Here is a 20,039-nt window from a genome sequence, read left to right as displayed (position 1 = left end):
GGCAGTTGTTAAGTGATAAAATAGCTTTACGTTTTATTAAATATATTAAATCTTAATAATTAAATAATTATGGAGTAGGGCGCAAAGCTGGTTCTGCTGAACATCCTGGTCTCATCTGAACAGCCCCGAACGTGGGGTGGTTTTTGGGATGGCGGCAAGCGGTGCGGGCTGTAGGCGGCTGCAGGGTGCACCAAGACACCCCGGAAAACACCAAAACGATGGCAAAGACCAAAAGGGCTTGGAAAACGGGACTGCTGGTTGCTCGTCGGGGAAGGATCAGGCCACCACGGCTGCGGGAGCCCCCGTCTCGGTGGTCCCCGTGGTATGGGGGATGCTCGGGCCGTGCTCAGTCCTGGCGGCTCCTCATCCTGGGGAGCCCCAAGACGTGCCGGGGCACGGATCCGGCCTGGCCAGGGGGACGCTGTCCCTGGACCATCCTTTCTCAGCGAAATCCAGACCTCCTCCGGCGAGAGGCGTGCCGGGCACCGCAAGCCTGCCGGGGAATTCCTGCTGCCGCCGCTGAGCCCACGGCATCCCCGCTGCCAATGTGCCGGGCAGGCAGGTTTGGGCAGCACCCGCTGCCTGCGTGCCGCGCCGGGTGCCAGCGATGGGGTGGGTGCCCGGCTGGGCATGGGGGCTGCGGCAGGGGATGGTGCCGGCTCTGGCGCCTGCTCACCCCTTGGCTGTGGCGTCTGGCCGGGGGGGCTCAGGGTGGGCTGCCAGCCCCAGGCACCCGCTGCCATCCCCGCCGGGCAGGCGAGACGGGCCGGCGTCGGATGACGGATCCGGGGGATATTTTTATAATCGGGCTGGAAGATTCCTCCCTTGCTTTTTTTTTTTTTTCCTATTTTTTCCCTCCTTGCAAATTAAAAAGGCTGCAAGGAGGGGTGGGAAAGGCAGGGGCTGCGAGCAAAACCCCCTCCGTGACCGGGAGCCGTCCTGGCGTTGGCTTCGCCGCCATCCCCAGTGCAGCCCGCGAGTGGCTTTGGTGCGTGCCTGGCGCTCACTGCTCCGGCTTGGGCTTTTCCAGGGAATTGTTCAGCTTCTTCAGCGTCTTTTTAATCCGCAGGGCGGTGAGGCGGGCTGAGGGACTCTGGTACCAGCACTCCTTCATGATCTTCGCCAATGCCGACAAAACCTGGGGGAGGCACAAAAAGAGGGGAAAATTGAAGGGTTTCGTGGGGAGCAAAGGTCTGGCTCACGGTGGGAGTGGGGCAGCCCCCCCTGGACTCACCGAGTTGGAGAAGAGGCGGTTGGGGACCACGGGGGTCTGCTGGTCGACGCACACCACCTTCTTCATGTCCTCGAAGCTGGGGTCGCTGGGGACGGCGTCGAAGAAGGGCGGCCGGTACTCCTCCACGATGCCTGTGGGAAGGGGGGCAGTGTGAAGGCGGTGGGGGGGCACAGGGTTCATCCCCCAGCCTGCACATCACAGGGGGCCCGGGGGAGCCGGCATGACCGACCGGCACCCTGCCTTGGGGGCACGTGGGGCCCCGGGAATTGCCGGTGTGATTTGCCCCACCACACCGGCGGTGATGCCGCCCGTGGGGTGCACGGCTCCAGCCCTGGCTGCACTGCAGAACCTCGCCGGGACGGCATGGGGCGGCTGGGGCCCGCTCCAGCACCGACTCTAGCACCGCTGGTGGCTCCAGCACCAGCTCCGGCACTGGCAATAGTCCAGCACCAGCCCTACCATGAACAACGGCTCCAGTACCAGCTCTAGCACCGGCACCAGCTCCCGGTACCGATGCCACCTCGCAGCCCCACACCTCCATCGGGCAGCCCCATGGCGAGCCTGCCAGCTGGCCCAGCTAATCTCCGCTTAGTGCTTCCATATGTCTGTGTGTCCGCGGGGTTTAACTCACCTGGGCTGCCCTGAGCACCCACCAGCTCCCTGCACTCCGGGGGTGGCCCCCGAACCTCGGGGTCCCCTGGACCCCCTGTCCCTGATGCCCTGGGGCCGTGCAGGGGCCGCTCAGCCCATCCCGGAGGGCGAGGGTGCCTGGAAGGGTTAAAACCAGCTGGCTGAAGGTCGTCCCTGCACATGGCTTTGGTAATTCGGAGTAAATGTTTAATCTGAAGGAGCCCCGGGGCAGTAAATGAGATTATCCTGGCCAGACTGCGCCTCGGGGGGACCGCCTGCCTCACCCGCCAGCGCCCACCATTTAATTAATGCTTCTAATGGACGTTGCCGGCAGTGAGCGGCGCTGGCCGGGCAGCCCTGAGGAGGCTCCTCCGCAGCGTGGGGGACCCTGTCCCTGTCACCGTCCCCGTCCCTGCGAGCCAAGCCCCGCCGGCCGGAGGTCCTGGCCGTGGCCAGCTTCCAGGCAGCGCTCGACGCTGCTTGTTTTCTAATCAGTGCTGAACAAACAAAGAGCTGATTGAGTCTAATGGGCCCTTTAATCAGGGAGCCGGGTGCTGACACTAGATTACAGTGTTTATAATTTACAGCTAATCTTCTGGGCGAAGGGAAAGAAAAAAAAAAACCCATAAAAAGGAGGGAAGGAGGGAGCGAGCGCGGAGCCTCGCTGCGAGCCGGGAGCGCGGCAGCCGGCTGGGAGCCGCTCACCGTTCACCACCGTCCGCCGGGTGATCTCCCAGAGCACCAGCCCGTACGCCCAGATGTCCGTCTTCTTGTAGGACTCGAAGCAGTCGGTGCGGATCTGCTCGCTGAGCACCTCTGGGGCCATGTAGCGCTTGGTGCCCACCCGGGGGTTGTTGCCGATGTCCAGGTAGTCGCTGCCCTGGGAGTGCATGACGGCCAGCCCTGGAGGGATGCCGGCCCCGGTCAGCACCATGCCGGTGCTGCATCCCCAGGATGCTGCATCCGTGGGGCACCGTATCCCTGGGGTACCGCATCCCTGGGGTACCACGTCCCTGGGTGCTGCATCCTGCCCCCCATCTCACCCAGGTCCGCGATGCAGCACTGCCGGTTGCTTTTCACCAAGATGTTCCTGCTCTTCAGGTCGCGGTGGGCAATGGCGGGCTTGCCCTGGGTGCCGAAGATCTCCACGTGGAGGTGGACGAGGCCGCAAATGATGGAGGAGGCCAACCCCAGACAGGTCTCCACATCCAGGGCTGTCCTCTGCAGGTAGTCGTAGAGTGAGCCGTTCTCGTGGTAGTGGGTGATGAGCCAGAGCTGGGTGCTGGAGTTCCTTGACGTCATGTCAGAGGCGATGAAGCCTGGACGGGGAGAAGAGCCAGGACCATGGAGCCGCCATGCAGCTGCTTCCCGGCCCCCCCGGTCCCCCACTCACCCAGGATGTTGTCGTGCCGGAGGAGGACGGTGTTGTAGATCTCTGTCTCACGGAACCATGACTGCTCATCCCGGGAGGAGAAGATCTTCACGGCCACGCTCTCCCCGTGCCACATGCCTCGCCACACCTCGCCATAGCGTCCTTTGCCTGCCACGGCCGCGGCACTGCGTCACGCGGCCCCTCCAACCCCCAGCGACCTCCCCACACCCAGCATGATGAACCCAGCTCCCAGTGTGGAAGAGCAACGGAGCGGCGCAGGGTCCATTGACCCTGGCCAACTGCCACCCACCCACCCAGCCGCTCTCTCCCTCCTCCATCAGCTGGACAGGGGGAGAACTTGGGGTCTCTATGGCATTTTGGCTGAGATGGTTGGGTCCAATCCCCCCTCCCAGGTCTGGTGTCGCGGTGCCATCGCTGGCTGCTGGGGGAAAGGGGTCTGGCACATGCCCAAGCACTGGCTGTGGGGGCCGGGGCAGCTTCCCCCTGTGCCCGGCTGCTCTCCTTACCCACACACTCCACGAGGGTGATTTGCCGAGCCACCGTTCGCTGGACGAGGAAGGGCAGGCCCGAGCCGCTGCCTGTGGTGCAGTCGTCGTTCAGCAAGTCCTGTGCAGCCGGGACGGCAGCAGGGTCAGCCCAATGGCCACCCCACACCCGGCATGTCCCTCCCTCCTGCGCCTCAGGGGCATTTTGGGTCCTTCCCGGAGCGCACCCACCTCCAAAGTGCTGTCTCCCACCATGGATGCCTTCAGCATGAGGTCTGTGTCTCCCATGTCGCTTTTCTTGTGGCGCTGCTGGGCCACCTTCCAGCAGAAGAGTGCCATGAGCGCCGCAAGGACGAGGAGGGCGAGCAGCGGGACAAAGATCATCAGGAGGAGGTTGGGCAGGGAAGGCGCCTTTCCTAGGGCCTCTTCTCCTGGGAGGGGAAACAATGGATGGGAGCATGAAGGTGGACCTGGGAGGGTGGAGGTCTTGGTGCTTGGGCTTGGACCTGGGGAGGGTGGCTCTGCATTAGGGTCAACCCCATGGATGGCAGCTCTGCAGGCACAGCCCAAGAAGGGACACCTGAGGACATCTCGCTGGCCCTGTCCCACCTGGGAAAGGGTGACCCTGGAGGTGCTGAGTGAGGAGGGGGATGACCTAGAGACCCAACCACATCTCCAGCTGGGTGGGCAGCTCTGCCCTTCTCCCCCCGGCTCCTCGAAGGGGACTTGTGCCCCCGTACCTTGCAGGAAGATCTCCAGCTCGGCGTTGCACATGCTGGAGTCGCAGCACCTCGTGCCGTACTGCTCCGTCACGGGCGTGCGGCAGTTCTCCAGGATGTTCTGGGAGAAGCAGCCCCTGTGCTGGGTGATGATCCCCTCCTCCTTCCTCTTGCTGACGAAGCACACCTTTCCCGTGCAGGTGGGCAGGCTGCAGTGCGGCACGTCGCAGGCACACAGCAGCTCTTCTGTGGGCACGAGGAGGGGGTGCGTTGCGCCATGGGGCCGCCCTGCTGCCCAGGCTGGGGCGCGCTGGCAGCTTTGGGGACAGTGACATCTGTCCTAAAGACACTTGAACCAAATTTCGAGAGCGGGCAGCCTGGGACCACCGTGGTCCGGGCTGGAGAAGGTGGCTGCGGGTGCTCAGCACAGGGAAGCCCATCCTGAGACCTCCTGGAAAATTGCTTGCTCCTGGCTGGGACCCAAGTGCCAGCCCCAAAGCTGAGGGTCGCCTATCCCCGCACCCCCGGAAAGGCAGTGGAGGGGCTGTGCATCCAGCCCCACCAGCTGGGATTAACTGGGATGCACTGGCTCACAGCACACAGGGTCACATCCTGCCCACGGGGTCCCAGGGGAAGTGGGAGTGCCCCACTCTGGGGCCGCCTGTGGGAGCCGGGTCCCGGGAGCCAGGATGGGACCAAAAGCCCCAAACTCAGCTGGTGCCTCCCCAGCGGGTGCCGCGGGGATGCTGCGTTTCCGGAGCTGGGTGCCAAACCTGGGGTCTTTCCTGAAGCTTTCCCCGGCCGCCCCGAAGGCGCTTCCCCGCGCCGCAGTGCCGGAGCAGCATGGGGGGCGGCCACGTTCCCAACCTCCCAATTTAGCTCTGCCCTTTCGCGCAGAAAATATCTCTCCTGGAATCAACGAGTTCAGCGCGAGGGCAGCCAGACAGACGGCAGTGAGGGGACGGATGGCTGTGGCCAGCCCCCCTCCTGCGCCTGTCGCCCCCCTGCCCCAAAAGCTGCCTGGTGCCAGGGCCATGGGGTAGTGGTGGGGCTGGGTCAGTAAGCCCTGGGGGTTGGTGGCCCCGTGGGCAGGATGGGGACCCGGTGGGCACTCGTCCCCCCAATGAGCTCTGCTGCTCCTCCCCAGCACAGCCACACTGCTTCGGTCCTCCCTGCACAAGCACCCAGCCTGGATCTGTCCCCAGGTCACCCTGGTGCTCCCCTGGGATCACGACCAGCTCGTCCTTGCTCCCCACCATCAGCACCATCACCCCTGGGAAAAAACACATTTTAAAGCACGTGCGTGCAAGCCTTTTTCCCATCTCCCCTTTAGTGACGTCAAAGCACTTGATGAACCGTAATTAATTAAGCTGAGATCCTCTCTGGGACACAGGTCACTGTCCCAGAAGGGAGAAGCCCCTCGCTGGGGATGGTGCGGGTCCCCGAGGAGCCCTGCCTCCCTCGGTTCTCACTCGAGGCGAGCTTGAATGAGCTGCCCTCTGTGGCAGTTTATTTTGAGCAGAGCAAGCGATGATGTTCCCAAAGAGCCGAGGGCTTATTTTAACCCCCTGTGCGTGGCAGAGAGCATCTGGCACCGGCCGCCTTCACCGCATCGTTTTGGTACTCACCGGCTGCGAAGCCGAGGGAGAGGGTCAGCAGCACCAGCACCACCCGGCCGCAGGCTCCGCACGGCATCTTCCTGCGGAGGGCAGGGGGGGTGAGACGCAGCCCACCGCAGCCCCCCGCAGCCCCTGGCCCCTGAGGGGCTCATTGCCGGGCCGGGGGCAGCTGCGGGGGCTTTGGGAAGGAACTGGGGGGCCGTGGCGAGCGATGGAGGCCGGCGGGGAGGGAGAGGGTGGGCGGAGCGGTGCGAGGTAGGATGTGCTGCTTCCAAGCGGAGTTTGGCTCCGGACGTCCCGGTACAGCCCTTCCTGAGAGCATATGCCCGGGACCTCCTGAGCTTGGGGGACCTCCTGACTGGGGTACGGGACACCGCACACGGCCCTGTGGCACTCGGGAGCACTTTGGAACAGGGACCTCGCCACGTGCATGCTGCCCCAACATCCTTCCTTTATCCCAGCCATCCATATTCTGGCATTTCCCACCTTTCCCGTGGCTCCCGCACTGCAAAAACGCAGCCGGCGGCAGAGCCGGTGGGCTCAGCAGCCATGGCGAGCGTGGTGATGCCACGGCACCACCGGAGATCCCAGGTTTGGCAAGACCCATGCCACAGGACAGAGCCTAAAGCCCCCACGCTGCAGTGCACTCCCCCACCGGCGCTGGAGCCACCGGGTGCAGCTGGCCGCGGTCCAAGGCTCGGTCCCAGGGGGGCTTTTGTACGGAGCTTATCGATGACACAAGCAGAGGCGCTGCGGGCAGCCAAAAATTCCCCAGCTGCGCCTTTGGGGGAAGTTTTGCTATTTTTTCTCTTCTTTTTTTTTTTTTTCCTTGTGAAAGAGACATTTCTGCCAAGCCAAACACGGCGGAGCTGGCGCTGCCCCCCGCCCCTCTCCCTGCCGGCATCGCTGCCCCTTTCACATGGCCGAGAGCTCGGCCAGCGGCAGCTGGGGCTCCCGAGCCCCTCCTCGGCTCATTCTTCGTGGTTCCCGACATAAACACGCCAAAGTCTCCGTTTCCTGCAATTGAAGGAGCCCTGCCCAGGGCCGCCGGGACAGGAATCAAGATTGTTTAGATTCTGGCCTTGATGGGGAAGCGAAGTCACGCAAGCCCGGCCCTTGAGAGCACACGTGTACGTGGCTGACCCAGACAGGCTACGACTGCAGTGTAAAACGGGCTTTTCCTCCCCAAAATAGCTTGCTTGGTTGTTGCTTGCGGGGAGGAAACGGCGACCGGGTCCCGGGGCTGGAGGGCAGGAGCGGGATCTGGTTCTGGGTGTCCCATGCCAGGAGCGATGCCCGGGCTGATCTCTGGCTGAAGCAGCAGCCGGTCCCTCGGCTGGCCCGGGATCGGCTTTGTTTTAAAAAATAAACTCCCCTGGAGCTGGGCTGCAGCTCCCCGAGCCTCCAGGATGCTCCCAGACACAGCGCCTTTCCTTGCAATCCCAAGTGCTACAAAACGCATCCTTTTAAAGGGGAGCCGAGACCCCTTGGTGGTGCATTCCCTTCTTGGGGGGCACTTCCATAAAATCCCGAGCCATTAGACGGCTGCGGGATCTTTGCCATGAAACACAAAGCGGTCAGGGCCTCATCCAAAACTTTGCTGTACATGCAACAACATCGCAGGGATTTTTGGTGCTAACCGAGAGCAAACCTTAACCCAGAACTGTCCCCGGCATCCCGCGGGAGAAATATCCTGGGGGCTTCTGTAACGGGTCAAACCAGCCCCTGTGTCCCCATCCCTGTCCCCAGCCTCCCTCCCTTGTCTCTCACACCGGAGCTGCAGCTCATGCACCCTCCGGAGCGTCTTCCCCAGCCTGGCTGGGGGGTGATGGCAAGTCACGTTGCCGTGTTACATCCTTCCATCCTTCGGGATTTGCAGCAGCATCGGGAGAAGGAAAAAACCCCAGTTAAAACCTCTCGGAGGGGGTGCAGGTGCTGGCAGAAGCAGCTGGGAGCAATAGGCAGCCGTGCCGTGGCGCTGGCTGGCCAGGGGGCTCCGGAGCAGCCCTGGGGAAGGGGAATTTCCCCACGACCCCGCAGAGAGAAAAGCAAAGGGGCTGTTGGGGGGAGACGGAGCGGGAGGTGGTGCGAGCCTGGGGACGGGGGTGGCTGGCTGTGATCTGCCGGGACACGCGGGACAGCTGGAGGATCCCTTGCTCTTACCGGGCGGCTCGGCGGAGCTTTGCAATCCCGGCGCTTCCGCCCTCCCCTGCGGTTTCTGCTGCTCCCGGGGGGGGTTCGCCGCAGGATGCGGCTCGTGACTCAGTTCCCCTGTGTCGCCTTCTCACAGGGAGCCAGACACTGTGGAGACCCTTGCACCGTCTGGCCGGGCAGTGCCGGCACCAGTGCTGGTGCTGGCTGGGGCGAAGCAGGGTGAACCAGTCATGTGCCGGCTGCTGAAAGCACCGGCTGTAGGTGTGAAGAGCTGGATGGACACCGCGTCAGAGGTGGCAAGAGCTTTGCCGCGGACTCCCAAGGCTTCAGCCTGGTTTCAGGCAATGGATGGAGGTTTTCCTCCCTCCTCCCCATAGCTGCAGGTTGGTCACGCATGCAGCAAAGCTGTTTGCATCCTCTGGACCCTCCGGTGCAGTCGGTGCGGGAGGGATGGATGCAACTCCCAGCTCAGGGACCTCCACGGGTGGGCTGTGCCGCCCCGGCCCCTCTCGCACCGACAGGCACCGCTGTGCCATAAACGAGAGATGCAAAGAGAGCAGCAAACCCGGCTCACGTTCATCGCTTCGTGGGGCCGGCATCGCACGCGGCTCCTCATGCAGAGCCGGGAGGAGGGGAGCGTTCCTGCCCCGACCTTGCGGCAGGGTTTGAACGCTGGCAGCAGGGCAGAGGTCCCACGGCACGGCTCACACCACCTTCGCTTTTAGGCACTTTGTTCTCAAAACGGAGCCTCTGTAGCAGCCGTTTGGCTCTTCCTCGCCCACCCCTCCTCACAGGGACCCAGGGTTTGGCTTTGCAGAAGGGGTGCGTCGAGGCAGCGCGTCCTATGGCACCGCTGCCATCGGTGCCCTGCCGCCCTCACTCCAGCCCCCGGCTAGCGGAGCTGTCAACTTTCCCTCATTTTTCCCCGTGCCTTTTCAAAATACACCCAAATTCCCCATTTCCCATGTCAGCTCCAGGCTTTCGGTAGCAGCCGCGTATTATTTCAACTCTTTAGCAAGGACCTGGGGACTGATCCTGCTACTACTGCACCGGTGTAAATCCAGGTTTATGCCCCCGGCTCTGCCAGAGCCCCGATTCCAGCCTCTGCTACACTGACATCAACCCCGGCGTCCCACCGAATGCGAAGGAAATGGGGCCAAATCCTGATTTCAGCTTCACTGGGGTAAACCAGGAGGGAAGCGCTGAGCTCGGTGCAGCCCCAGACCCCGTGAGCGCGCGGCGCTTCCCCACTCACCTACAGCATTCGCGTCCCGCGGGTGCCTGCGGCACTGCCCGGCCCTGGCGAGACTCTCCCTGCCGCGGTCCCGAGCTCAGAGGCGGCGCGTGTGGCTCAGCCGGGGCAGCTCTGCTCCGTGCCGTGCACCCCGGCTTGGAGGAGCTTCATGGGTCTGCTCCCCTCCCGTTGCCCGTCCTGGCACCGCGGGGGCTCCCGCAGCCTCAGCGTCGCCTGTCCTGGCGGGGGAACGTCTCCGTCCCCGTCCTGGCCCTGGGGGCTCGGCTCGGCGGCCCCGTTGTCCGAACGCAGCCGCTTGGCAAGCGCTCTGTGGTCTGGATGTGGGAGAAGTCAAAAAAATGTTTCTTATTACTGCCTCTTCCTGCCTGGCTTCTCTCCACCACTCCCAGCTAATAAAGCATTTCCTATTGCTGAGCACACATCCACGGCCAGCCTCCCTTCCTCCCGCACACCGGGCCCCAGCTCCATCCTGGTTGCTCTCCCTCAGCCTGTTCCTCCCGCCCCTGTCCTTCGCCGGGTTCTTTCCCTCGCCGGTTTCCCGGCTTTCAAGGCAAACCCAAGCCCTTGGGCTGCAGCTGGCGGGGGGACATCCATCATGTCTCCTTCCTCGAGCGTCTAAAGGCCTTTGGCAGAACAGCAGCCGGTTGCTTTGATGGTGCCGGGGGTGGGAATGGTCTGGAGAGATGCTGCGGGAATGACCTTGATGTGCTCGGCCATCCCTCCCGCTCCAGCATCCAACCCTCATGGGGATGGGAGCACCACGGCAGGGTCAAGGGTCTCCCTGGTTATTTGGTGCTGGCCACAACACTTTTGGGGTGCTGCGCTGGAGGGCAGGGGAGGTTTTCTCCCCCAGGGTGTAACACGGCGTTGGGGGGTGCTGTCGAACGGTCACCCCATCAGGGATGCTCTGCCCCGACTGCGGGCATGGAGCAGAGCTGGGGTGGGCCAAGGGGGTTTGCTCGGTGCATCCTGCCGGCACATCCCCGCCGTCCCCCACTGCGGCCCTTGAGATGCCGCGCCAGCAGGCGCTGGGACACGGGCAGCGGGGCTGTTCCCACGGGGGGAGGCTGGGCGCTTCCCGCTCCCCCAGGACACGTGGGGCCGCCGGGGCTGTGGGCAGCGGAAGCGCCGCTTCCCCTTTTGCCGCTTCGGGGTCGTTTTCTTTCAGCCACCCCACTCTCAGCAGCTTCGCGCTCCTCCCGTCCCCCTCCTCTCCCTCCAAGCCCCATCCCTGCCTTTCACCCGTCTGCTGCCCCCGGCACGGCGACCCGCTCCCGCGGGCAGGCGGAGGCAGCTGCCAGCAGGCAGCGTGCGGGCTGGCATTGCAGCCTCTTTCCTAACGAAGTTATGGGGCCTGGCCTGATTTACCTCGCCGCCCCCCCATTGCGTCACCAACCCCAATTGCATCATGAACCCAACTGGCACCCAGAGCCTCCCCGTGCCAGGGGAGCGGAGCGCGGCTGCGAAGCTTTGAGGTCTTGCCGGCCGCCTCTCCCCCGTTATCGCCCATGATCTAGGAAGTTTAAACAAACAAAAGCACAAAACCAGGATAAAACACAAGGGACCTTCACGCGTGACCTTGCCCGCGCCAGGGCTGGGAGGTTTGCGGAGCCGGCGCAGGGGAAACGGGCAGTTTCCATCAGATAGGAGCCGCCCAGGAGGAAGCCAGTGCCTGCAGACGCCTTATCACCGTGACCATCTTTGCTCCGGCGCGCAGGTCTCGGTGATCTGACTGGCCATCGGCCACTCCCAGGGTTATTCCTGGATGGCTCCTGTGTCCCCGCTGCCTTCCACAGGCGCAGGCACACGGCGGGCACTGGCACCCCACTTTTACGACTGCAGGCAGGAGTTTCCTTGGGAAGCTGAGCACGCAGGCTCTCCGGCGAGGGCTGGTGCTGGCTGCTTCGGTCCCTGAACTTTCATCTTCCAAATGGGGCAGCTCCACATTTTTAACAATAATCATTACTGGGGGGGATAAATACTTGCTTAAAAACTTCTAAAAGTTACTAAGTCCTAATCCCCGGTGACTCAAAGGGCAGGGATGGGTGGGAGCCCCAGGCCGGGCTGCGGCTCTGGCACTGCTGCTGTGGGAAAGCAAATTCATCCGGAGCTGGGACTGATCGTAGAGGTACGTTAATGAACGTTCCAAACTCACCCCAGGCTCTCTTAGCCACAGGCAGGGCGATCCCTGCCCCGCTCCGCACTCACGCCGGTGCCAGCCCCCGTCTGGGGCAGATGGGGTGAATCAGCGGGGATGGGCGCCCGCCTTGGCACTGGGCTGAGCACCGGCACGCCGGCAGCACCGTGACTCGCGGTCCTGCGCCGGCCCTGCCTGCCATGGCACAACCTCCCACCACCCCCTCGAAGCTAAAGCGAGACTTTCCGTCATCATTACGGCGCTCATCGCCACGCGCCTGCGACTTCATCCCGCAGAAGGGTGCGGGTCCCCCTCGACCGTGGTCGGTCGCATCCAGCCACCCCTCGGGGTTTCACCGAGCCGTCCCCACAGCGGCGGAGGGCAGGGGACGAGGGGCCAGCGGGAGCCCGGCTCTCCCTTCCCCCCCGCACGGCGGGAGCCAGGCTGGCACGGCGTGTGCGAAGGCTGCTCCATGTGCCGTCCGCCCCCGGCTCATCTGCGAGCCGCTGCCGGGAGCTGGCGAAGGAGGGCAGCCACGTGCTGGGGAGCCCAACGCGAGCCAAGGGCTGGAGGGGAACAGACAGGGAGGTCGCAGCTCCTTCCCGACGAGCATCCTTCCCCGCCTGCCCACGACTCAGCCCAAACCTCCCCGTCCCCCTGAAAGGCAGAGCTGCAGCCTAAAAGTGGGGAGTAGGGGCTTTTGTCCCCCTAAAGAAAGGGGCGGCAAAGGGAGGGGGCTCCATCCTGGGCTGCATGCCTGCCCAAGGGTTATTTGCTACCTGGATAACCAGCGCTGCGAGAGGCTCTCGCTGCCAGTCGCTCTCCCTGGGGGGTCAAACCCTGGGTGCTCAGGCGCTGCAGGAGCCAGCACGGCTGCTCAGGACAGCCAGCACCCTGGTTTCACTTTCCTACGCCCTGGGACGGAGCCAGATTTAAGAGGAGCTTGAAATATGGGGAGCACAAGCGCACTGCCGCTGCAGCACATCCAGTTAAAAAAGGAAAAAAAGAAAAAAGAAAAAGCAGCTGCAGAGCTCCCTAGGGGAGGGGGTCCCAGGGGGCTGCACGGGTGCAGGTGAGGGGTCCCGGGGCTCCGTGTGGACACAGGCTGGAGCTCCCAGAGGGTGGTTTGCTTGGGAACGGGGACCACTAGGTCCTGTCCTGGGTAATGTTGGAGCACAAAAGCTGCCTCCTCTCCGACCGCCCCCTCTCTGGAGGGCAGCCGGGCTGTCGGGCAGCTGGGGATGGAGCCCACGAGCACATCAGGTTCGGTTTCCAGCCTGTGCCTGGCACCCGGAGGTCCTGTTAACCCTCCTGCAGCACGGAGATGCTTCCCAGTGCTGAGACTTCGTTTGTCCATCTGCAACCCAGGAATACACAGGATTGGGGAAATTAATGTCACCGAGGGGGTGACGGGGTGGACAGGGGACACTGGCAGCAAGGGGGAAGGGTTCCTGCCAGCCCAACAAGCAACCCTGAGCTTTATTCACTAAATCAATCCTGTTAACATGGCAACCACTTCCATTTTAATTTGCATGGCCACATTCCACCATGCACTGCAATATCAAGATCTCAGGAAGATCAGAGGCAAAAAAAAAAAAGAAAAAAAAGGAAAAAGGAAAAAGAAAAAGAGCAGCTTCTGCCACAGACCTGCTCCCTGCAGACCCAGCGCCCGGCCCAGGGCAGGGTCTCAGCACGTCAGAGCCCAGCACGACCAGAGCCGGGCTGGGGTGGCCGCCCTCGAGGCAGGAGAGGACGAGGGGCTGGGCAGGGGGGTCAGGGACCTGGGACCACAGGGGCCGGGGCATCTCAGCTGCGTACATCCACAGCATCCTCCTCCCTCAGGCATCACCATCCTGCCAGGGAAGGAAGCCACCCCGTGCCAAAAAAGCAAGCAGGTCCAAGGGGACAGCTGGGACCTCGCCCCCACCCCGACACTCCTTCCTTAGCATCTCTTCCCCCCTTTCTTCTTTTTCTCCTCGCTTTTCGCCTCCTTGGCCGCTGTCTCCTCCTTCAGCTCCTTGTACCTCCACTTGGGTGGCTGCAGCAGGTTCTTGTCCTTCCCGTGCTGCCTCTGCTCCCTCGAGCGGGCAGTCGAGCAGGAGGCTTTGCTCACTTTGATTTTCGGGGTGGGCTCTCCGGGGAAGATGCTGTTCCCACGCCGCAGGGGCGGGAAGCTCAGGAGGCCACTGGCTGGCCAGCGTGGTGGCAGGAGCCGGATCTCCGACACAGCTTGACTGTTGCAAGAGGATGCACTGGTGCTGGGGCACAAGGTGGGTTCTGGCTCAGCGTCCGGATCCAGCACATGCTGCCCGAGGATCTCTGGCACAGACAGCCTGTGCTTGCCCACCTCTGGGGGGCTGTCGGGGCAGATGGTTTGGCAAGCGGTGGCCACAAAGGGGCTGGCGAGGGAGGTGGTCATCCTCACCATGTGGTCCATCATGCCATCCTCCTTGTGGTCGTGGGGGAAGTTGAAGGTGAACATGGATCGGATCTTCTCCGACAGCCTCTTGCCCCTGGATTTGGGTTTCAGGGCTTTGGCCACCAGCTCAGCCAGGGCTGGCCACTCGGGCCGGTACTGGGTGCCAAACTGCTCCGCCCGCGGGCGCCGCAGGAGGCTCCGGATCCGCATGGTTGTCTCAAAGCGGCCGGTGAAGGCTGCCCACTCCCTGGCCGTCTTCCCCTTGATGGGATCCACCGCTTGCAGGTCTGCTCCTGGAGACACTGGGATGCAGAGACCGTCACCGCAGCATCCCACCCTGTCCCACCCCAGAGCGCAGGGCGAGCAGCAGTGCCACCCCTTCCCAAAAAATCCCGGGAAGTCCCTGGGGAGATGCTCACCGGCCAGGAGCAGGGCAGCCACGCAGTCCTCCTGCCCCTGCATCGCGGCCTTCATCAGCGCCGTCAGGCCTCGGGGGTCTCGCTTGTCCACCTCAAGCGCGGGGTAGTAGTTGAGGAGGTAGTTGACGATGGTGATGTGTCCTTAACAGCCAGAGAGAAGCTGCATTAGAGTTTTGACAGTTAACGAGTGGTAACTCCTGATGCCTGCTGGAGAAAGTATTTAGCGACTGCATCTTGTGAGGACAAAAATGCAGAAACTTGGAGGGATCAGGACTGAAAGGGTTTGGGTTAATTTTGTTTTGGGTTTGGCTGTGCAGGGAACAGCGCTGGCGCGCCAGCTGCTTCAGCAGAGGATGCAGGAGAGAGTCCAAAAATGCAAAAAAAAAAAATCATCAATTCCAGCAAGGATAAAGTAGGAATAAAGGGTGATCCCCACTTTGAGACCCTCCTTTCCCCCGTGGTTAATCACGGTGGAAGGAGCCAGACTCTTCTGCCGTAACGAGGAAAACCATCGTGACCGGAGATGTGGTCCCTACGTGGCATTTGCCAGCTCAGACCTTGTGTGCAGGTAAATCACTGCGGCTCACGGGGCTTTTCCGGAGCACGTGGGGCAGCTCTGGCTCAGCTCTGCTGCTCGATGCGACTGCTCAGGCGGGAGGTGTTGCAAGACAACATTGCTGTGGGAATCTCCATTTTTGCATCATCTACCCAGTTTTAAAACGGTGCTAAGATGAACCATAAACTTAGATGGGGAGGGTCACAGCCCTCGGGACCCTCGGCTTTCCCGATGGCTCATTTTAGGGTTTTTGGAGGGGAAGCACAGGGGGTCACATCACTTTGAGGGGTCTCGTGGAGGCTGCCCTATGCTGAGGCCGAGCGCGGTGCCTACCCGCCTGGGCTGCCATCATGAGGGCCGTGTTCCCATCCTTGTCCTGCTGGTTGATGTTTATGTAGGGGCACTTCTGCAGCAGGGGCACGATGTCCACGAAGCCCTTGTAGCAGGCGACCATGAGCCCGTTCTGGAGAGGGGGCAGCACTCAGCGCCAGGGCTGGCACTGCACCATCCTCCCCACCATGGTGCTCCCCATGGTCCCCCCCACTTCTCCCCCCCCCCCCAAACCAGACAGGCTCAAGATGGGAGGACAGACGAGGTTCTGCTCCAAGGATTGGATCAATCCCAGGAGACCCATCCCTTGTCAAAGCCATCCCACCCAGGACTCTCCCTCCTCCTCCATCTGCTTTAGCAACCACCATCCTTCAGGATTTGCCTATTCCCAGGAAATCCTCTTTCTGCTCTGCAGGGTGCCCCCCCCCAGCCACTCACCCTCCCATTGATGTCCAGCTCCGTGGCCTCACTCCGGGTCACCCCGTGCTCCAGCCTCTCCTGCACCAGCGTGGCATCGTTCCTGGTGCAGCACTGGTAGAGGCTGAGGTCCCCGGCACCACCAGCCCCCAGAGAGAGCTCGTAGCAAGGATAGACGGAGTCATCGGAGAAGATGCTGCTGGTGTCCGAGGGCTCCGACTCACCCTCCTCCTCCTCGTAGTGCAGCTCTGGGTCAGAGGCATCTGAGCTGGAAGCAGGGGCTGCAGCATGTTCTCCTCCACTGCAGGCATCTGTCATCCGGCCCCGCTGGGGGGAGCGAGCCCAGCTTGGCCCCAAGCCCTGCCTGGGGCCAGGAGCCTCTCCCGGGAGGACGCGGGGGCACTCCGGACTGTTCACTCCCCCCTGTGCAGACACAGAGCGGGCGTGGGAACTGTGGGGGCCCCGGCATCCCTTGTCCTGCCGGGAAGCCTCAGCTGGCTCCCAGCCACTGGCACAGCCCGTGGGTCCAGTTTCCCTCCTCTGCCCCATGCAAACGCTTGCACCAGGGGCTTGGATATTGCGAAACCCCCGGTGGGGAGCAGCTCCCCACGGCACCATCTCCAGCGCAGAGCAGGGAAAATGGGGGAACATCTCGGGAGTTTGGAAGGTGGATAAATGTCCCACGGTCTAGGCATTGAAACCAGGCAGGTGGGGAGATCGGGAACGTCTCCAGGGCAGAAGGGATGCCGATCGTGGCACTGAATGCAGCCAGGCTGTCGTGCCAAGCGCCAGCAGGAAGGGCACATCTCCATCCCTCCCCATGCCTCATGGCCGGGGTCTGAGCCCTTCTCACAGTGCCCTCCTCACCTAAATGGTGCACATCAAAGCATCTGCAAAGACCTTTCCTAGCAGCAGAACCAGAGCAGCGTACAGAGAGAAGGGTTAAATCTGTCTCCTTACAATCAAGCAGCAGGAGAGCAGAGGCCAGAGCAACTCCCAGCTCCCTGAGGAGCTCCTTAAACTGCGCAACACAGGGCAACCCGCAGCCCTGGTACCGGAGCTCTGGGGCAGGGAGGGACCGACTGCAGCCTGACAGCAGAAATTAAACCATTTTGCTTTTAAGTAGAAGCCAACCATTAATTGATTGGTGCTATGAAAGGAAGAAAGTCTTTGCAATTCCATTAAACTCTCCCACAGCTCTTAGACATCCCAAAGCAGACTCTGGAGATGCTCTTCTCACCGTACCCTGATCTTACCTGGGGCTGTTCAGATCCTCCCCGTGGGTCCTTCTTCAGCTGGGCAGCATCCCGGCTCCAACAAGGAAGGAAAACTTTGCGAGAGACAGTGGAAAATCACCCCTACCCTTTGCAGTGGGAAAGAGGTTTCTGCTCTGGGTCTGAGGTGGCCTTTGGGCATGAAAGCTGTGACAACCTGCACGTTGATGTGAGCTCAGCTAGCCAAGATCTCTTAATTTAAACTGTTGCTTAAAATGGCTCCATCCACCTTGAGCAGGATCAGGGCTGCTTGGGCAGGATTTAGCACCTTTAGCTGAGGAGCTGCTGGGAGCCCAGAGTTGTATTTTTATACCTCTCCCTCGCTCATCTCAGTAAGATGCTGCTGCCTGAGCAACCCCCACCAGTTCAACTGACCTTCCCCCCCAATCCTCTTCCAGCTCCCTTTATATGCAGATGAATTTGCTGATCAGATAAACCTGGGGAACTGCTGCTTCGGCCAAGGGCGCAGGTACCTGTCACTGTGCAGGTGCATTAAATAAACTCCGCGATCCCCCCTTGAGAGGTGCCTTGGAGCCTCCAGCCCATCTCTTCCTCTGGGCATTGGGATGCCAAAACCCCCAGGGCACCGGCGAGCCCAGGGCAGCGTTAGCCAAGGAGCTGCAAAAACTGGTTTCCTGAATTCCACATGAAACCTGACTGCTCTCCTATCTTCCTCTTTAAAGGTTGTTGGGTTTTTTTTTTGTGGTTGGTTGGTTTTTACATGTTTTCTGAGGTACAGGGGCCAGCTGGCCCGTGGGCTCTGGGAAAGGGCACTTTTAGTCCCTGGATCAGCTATTTTCATGGCAAAAAGACATGAGTTTGGTCCCAAAGCAGATTGTGGGAGGCCACGTTCTCCATTTAAAGCAACCATTAAGGCAGAGTCCCAAAGGTCACGATGCTTGCATCCTTGAACATGCAAATGCTGAGCAGATGAAGGATCCCAGCTGTTTCCTCTGTGCTGGGCGCATCCTGCTGGGAAGCGCGAGCTGAGGATCCCGATGCTGAACGCTGCGGAGCCGGAGCTGGGCTCTGCGCCTGCAGTGTCCTCCCAACCCTGGTGTCCACCCCAGCCAGGACATGCTCTGAGCCCTTCAGCACCGCCTGTAGCTGGGCTGCCGGCCCCCTCCGGGCTGCTTTGCCTGGGAAAGCCCCCAAAGCCGGTGAACGCCACGGGGGAACCTCCGCAGTGCCGGGTCCCCTATTGCAGCGCCGAGAACCAGCCCTTGCCCCTCGCTTCGGGGCTGAGCCCTCTGCTCCCGCTGCATCAGCAGGATGGCGTGGTCAGCACGGCGCCATCCCGGTGTGACACCTCCTGCCCCATAGCCACCCTCCCACGTTGCCTTTTCTCAGGAGAGGGCCAGGAGCAGATTTAGGGCTTAGGGAGTTATCCGGGGAGCTCCGTGACGGCTCGCCTGCCGCAAGCAGGAGGCTCTGAGCCGGTTGTGTAAGGACGAGGTCTGGGGGGTGCCACGGTCTCAGCCCGCCCGTGGGGGATGGTGGGGATGGGGGTTTCCCCCAGCACGGTGCGGTCCCGTACGCTGCACCGCAGCCTCGGGGCGGCCAGGCCACGGAGGGGACGGGCGGGATGGCAGCGGGGGACATTTCTGGCAGAGCCTTTTGCTGCTGGTGGGACTTTGCAAAGCCTCCGGCTGCCACAAGGGGATGCCGGAGGCCGCGGGAGGAGGCTGAGCCCCGGCCGGTCCCGGCCGCTCCTGCCGGGAAGGGCCGCGCTGGGGCGGCCGGGCGGCTCCGGGCCAGCGTCGCATCGCGGCTCGCTGCCTCCAGCACACCCTTGTCCTCCCACCGGGCTGGGAAGACTCATATGGCTTCTTAGAAGGCAGCGGGCAGGCTGGGTTTAGGTCTTAAATTATTACTATTACTAGTAATAATTTTTAAAAGAAGTTTGTACATAGAGTCATGGCATCCTCCCAGATGTCATGGCATCCTCCCAGATGTGATGGCATCCTCCCAGATGTGATGGCATCCTTCCAGATGTGATGTCATCCTCCCAGACGTCATAGTGTCCTCCCAGATCTGATAGCATCTTCCCAGATGTGATGGCGTCCTCCCAGATGTCATAGCATCCTCCCAGATGCGATGGCATCCTCTCAGGCTTCATTGTACATACCTGAGCCTCACTGCCTGGGAACCTGTTCCTTAAGGACATCCTGGACAGAGGGAGGGAGGGAAGCGCAGCTCGGAGGTGAATAACCCAGCTGACACATGGAAACGATTGCGGGGAGAAGGACGCCCCTGCCCAGAGCACCGGAGCCGGCTGCTTTGCTGCGGGGATGTGCTGCTGAGAGCGGCTCCTCCAGCGGCAGAGCATCGCCCGCTCTCCCGGTGAACCCGCAACGCACTAAATCACAGCTGACGCTCAGGAGCATCCACGCAGGTGGGGGGGCTGGGAAGGGGCTAAAGGACAGCCCTGATCTTTCACCCCTTGCCCAGGGTCCGGCTGGGAGCGCCGAGCCCGGTGGTCTGGCCCAGGTCACTCATCCCTCACTGCCTGGTCATCTCCATCACAAAACCAGGGTGCAATAACTCAGCATGGAAGGGAAGTGGAGGGCGTTGATTTAAACCCGCGGACGGGCTCTCCTAACCCTGGCCCTCCTCGCCGCGGTCAGGGCCGGGTCATGGCCGAGTGCAGCTCCTGCCCCGTTCGCAGGAGAGGGCTGCGGGGACACGGTAACAAGCTTTGCCGCACGGCCGCATCCAGCCCTGCTGCCTCCGCACTTGGGCGATGCCCAGGGAAGGAGCGGAGCGGCAGGGAAAGGGCCGGGTGCTGCCGCAGCCGTCTGCGGGAGGGTGAGGAGGTGTCTGGTGTGTCACAGCCCTGCTCCCAACCCGGTCGTAAATCAGTGGCGGGTGTCACCGTACGAGATGACAAGGCCAACCCTTCGCAGAGGGCCGGCAGCCGGTGCAAACCTGGGGTCAAACCATGATTTACAACACCGCGGCTGTGCGAGTGCGGCAGTCATGCCGGCAGGCGGCTGTT

At 62.2% G+C, this 20,039-nt stretch overlaps 2 protein-coding genes across 2 annotated transcripts; both read right to left on the bottom strand.

Moving 5' to 3' along the window:
* Nucleotides 1-994: 994 nt before the first annotated feature.
* Nucleotides 995-9,550, bottom strand: LOC143171401 (activin receptor type-1-like). The gene is made up of 10 exons (XM_076360343.1): nucleotides 9,490-9,550; nucleotides 6,090-6,160; nucleotides 4,483-4,707; nucleotides 3,974-4,173; nucleotides 3,764-3,863; nucleotides 3,258-3,404; nucleotides 2,908-3,183; nucleotides 2,570-2,767; nucleotides 1,235-1,365; nucleotides 995-1,138 (listed from the first exon to the last, which is right to left on the bottom strand). Exons 2-10 carry the CDS (start codon nucleotides 6,154-6,156, stop codon nucleotides 1,004-1,006), a joined length of 1,479 nt encoding a protein of 492 aa, XP_076216458.1. The 5' UTR covers nucleotides 6,157-6,160; nucleotides 9,490-9,550; the 3' UTR covers nucleotides 995-1,003.
* Nucleotides 9,551-13,568: 4,018 nt separating this feature from the next.
* Nucleotides 13,569-16,085, bottom strand: LOC143171333 (photoreceptor ankyrin repeat protein-like). Its single transcript, XM_076360262.1, has 4 exons — nucleotides 15,789-16,085; nucleotides 15,354-15,483; nucleotides 14,465-14,605; nucleotides 13,569-14,338 (listed from the first exon to the last, which is right to left on the bottom strand). Exons 1-4 carry the CDS (start codon nucleotides 16,083-16,085, stop codon nucleotides 13,569-13,571), a joined length of 1,338 nt encoding a protein of 445 aa, XP_076216377.1.
* Between the last annotated feature and the right edge of the window lie 3,954 nt (nucleotides 16,086-20,039).

Source organism: Aptenodytes patagonicus, chromosome 27 (genome assembly GCF_965638725.1).
Source record: "Aptenodytes patagonicus chromosome 27, bAptPat1.pri.cur, whole genome shotgun sequence".
NCBI lineage: Eukaryota > Metazoa > Chordata > Aves > Sphenisciformes > Spheniscidae > Aptenodytes > Aptenodytes patagonicus.
Note: the sequence above shows the minus strand (reverse complement) of the source record. Positions and strands in the feature narration are given on the sequence as shown.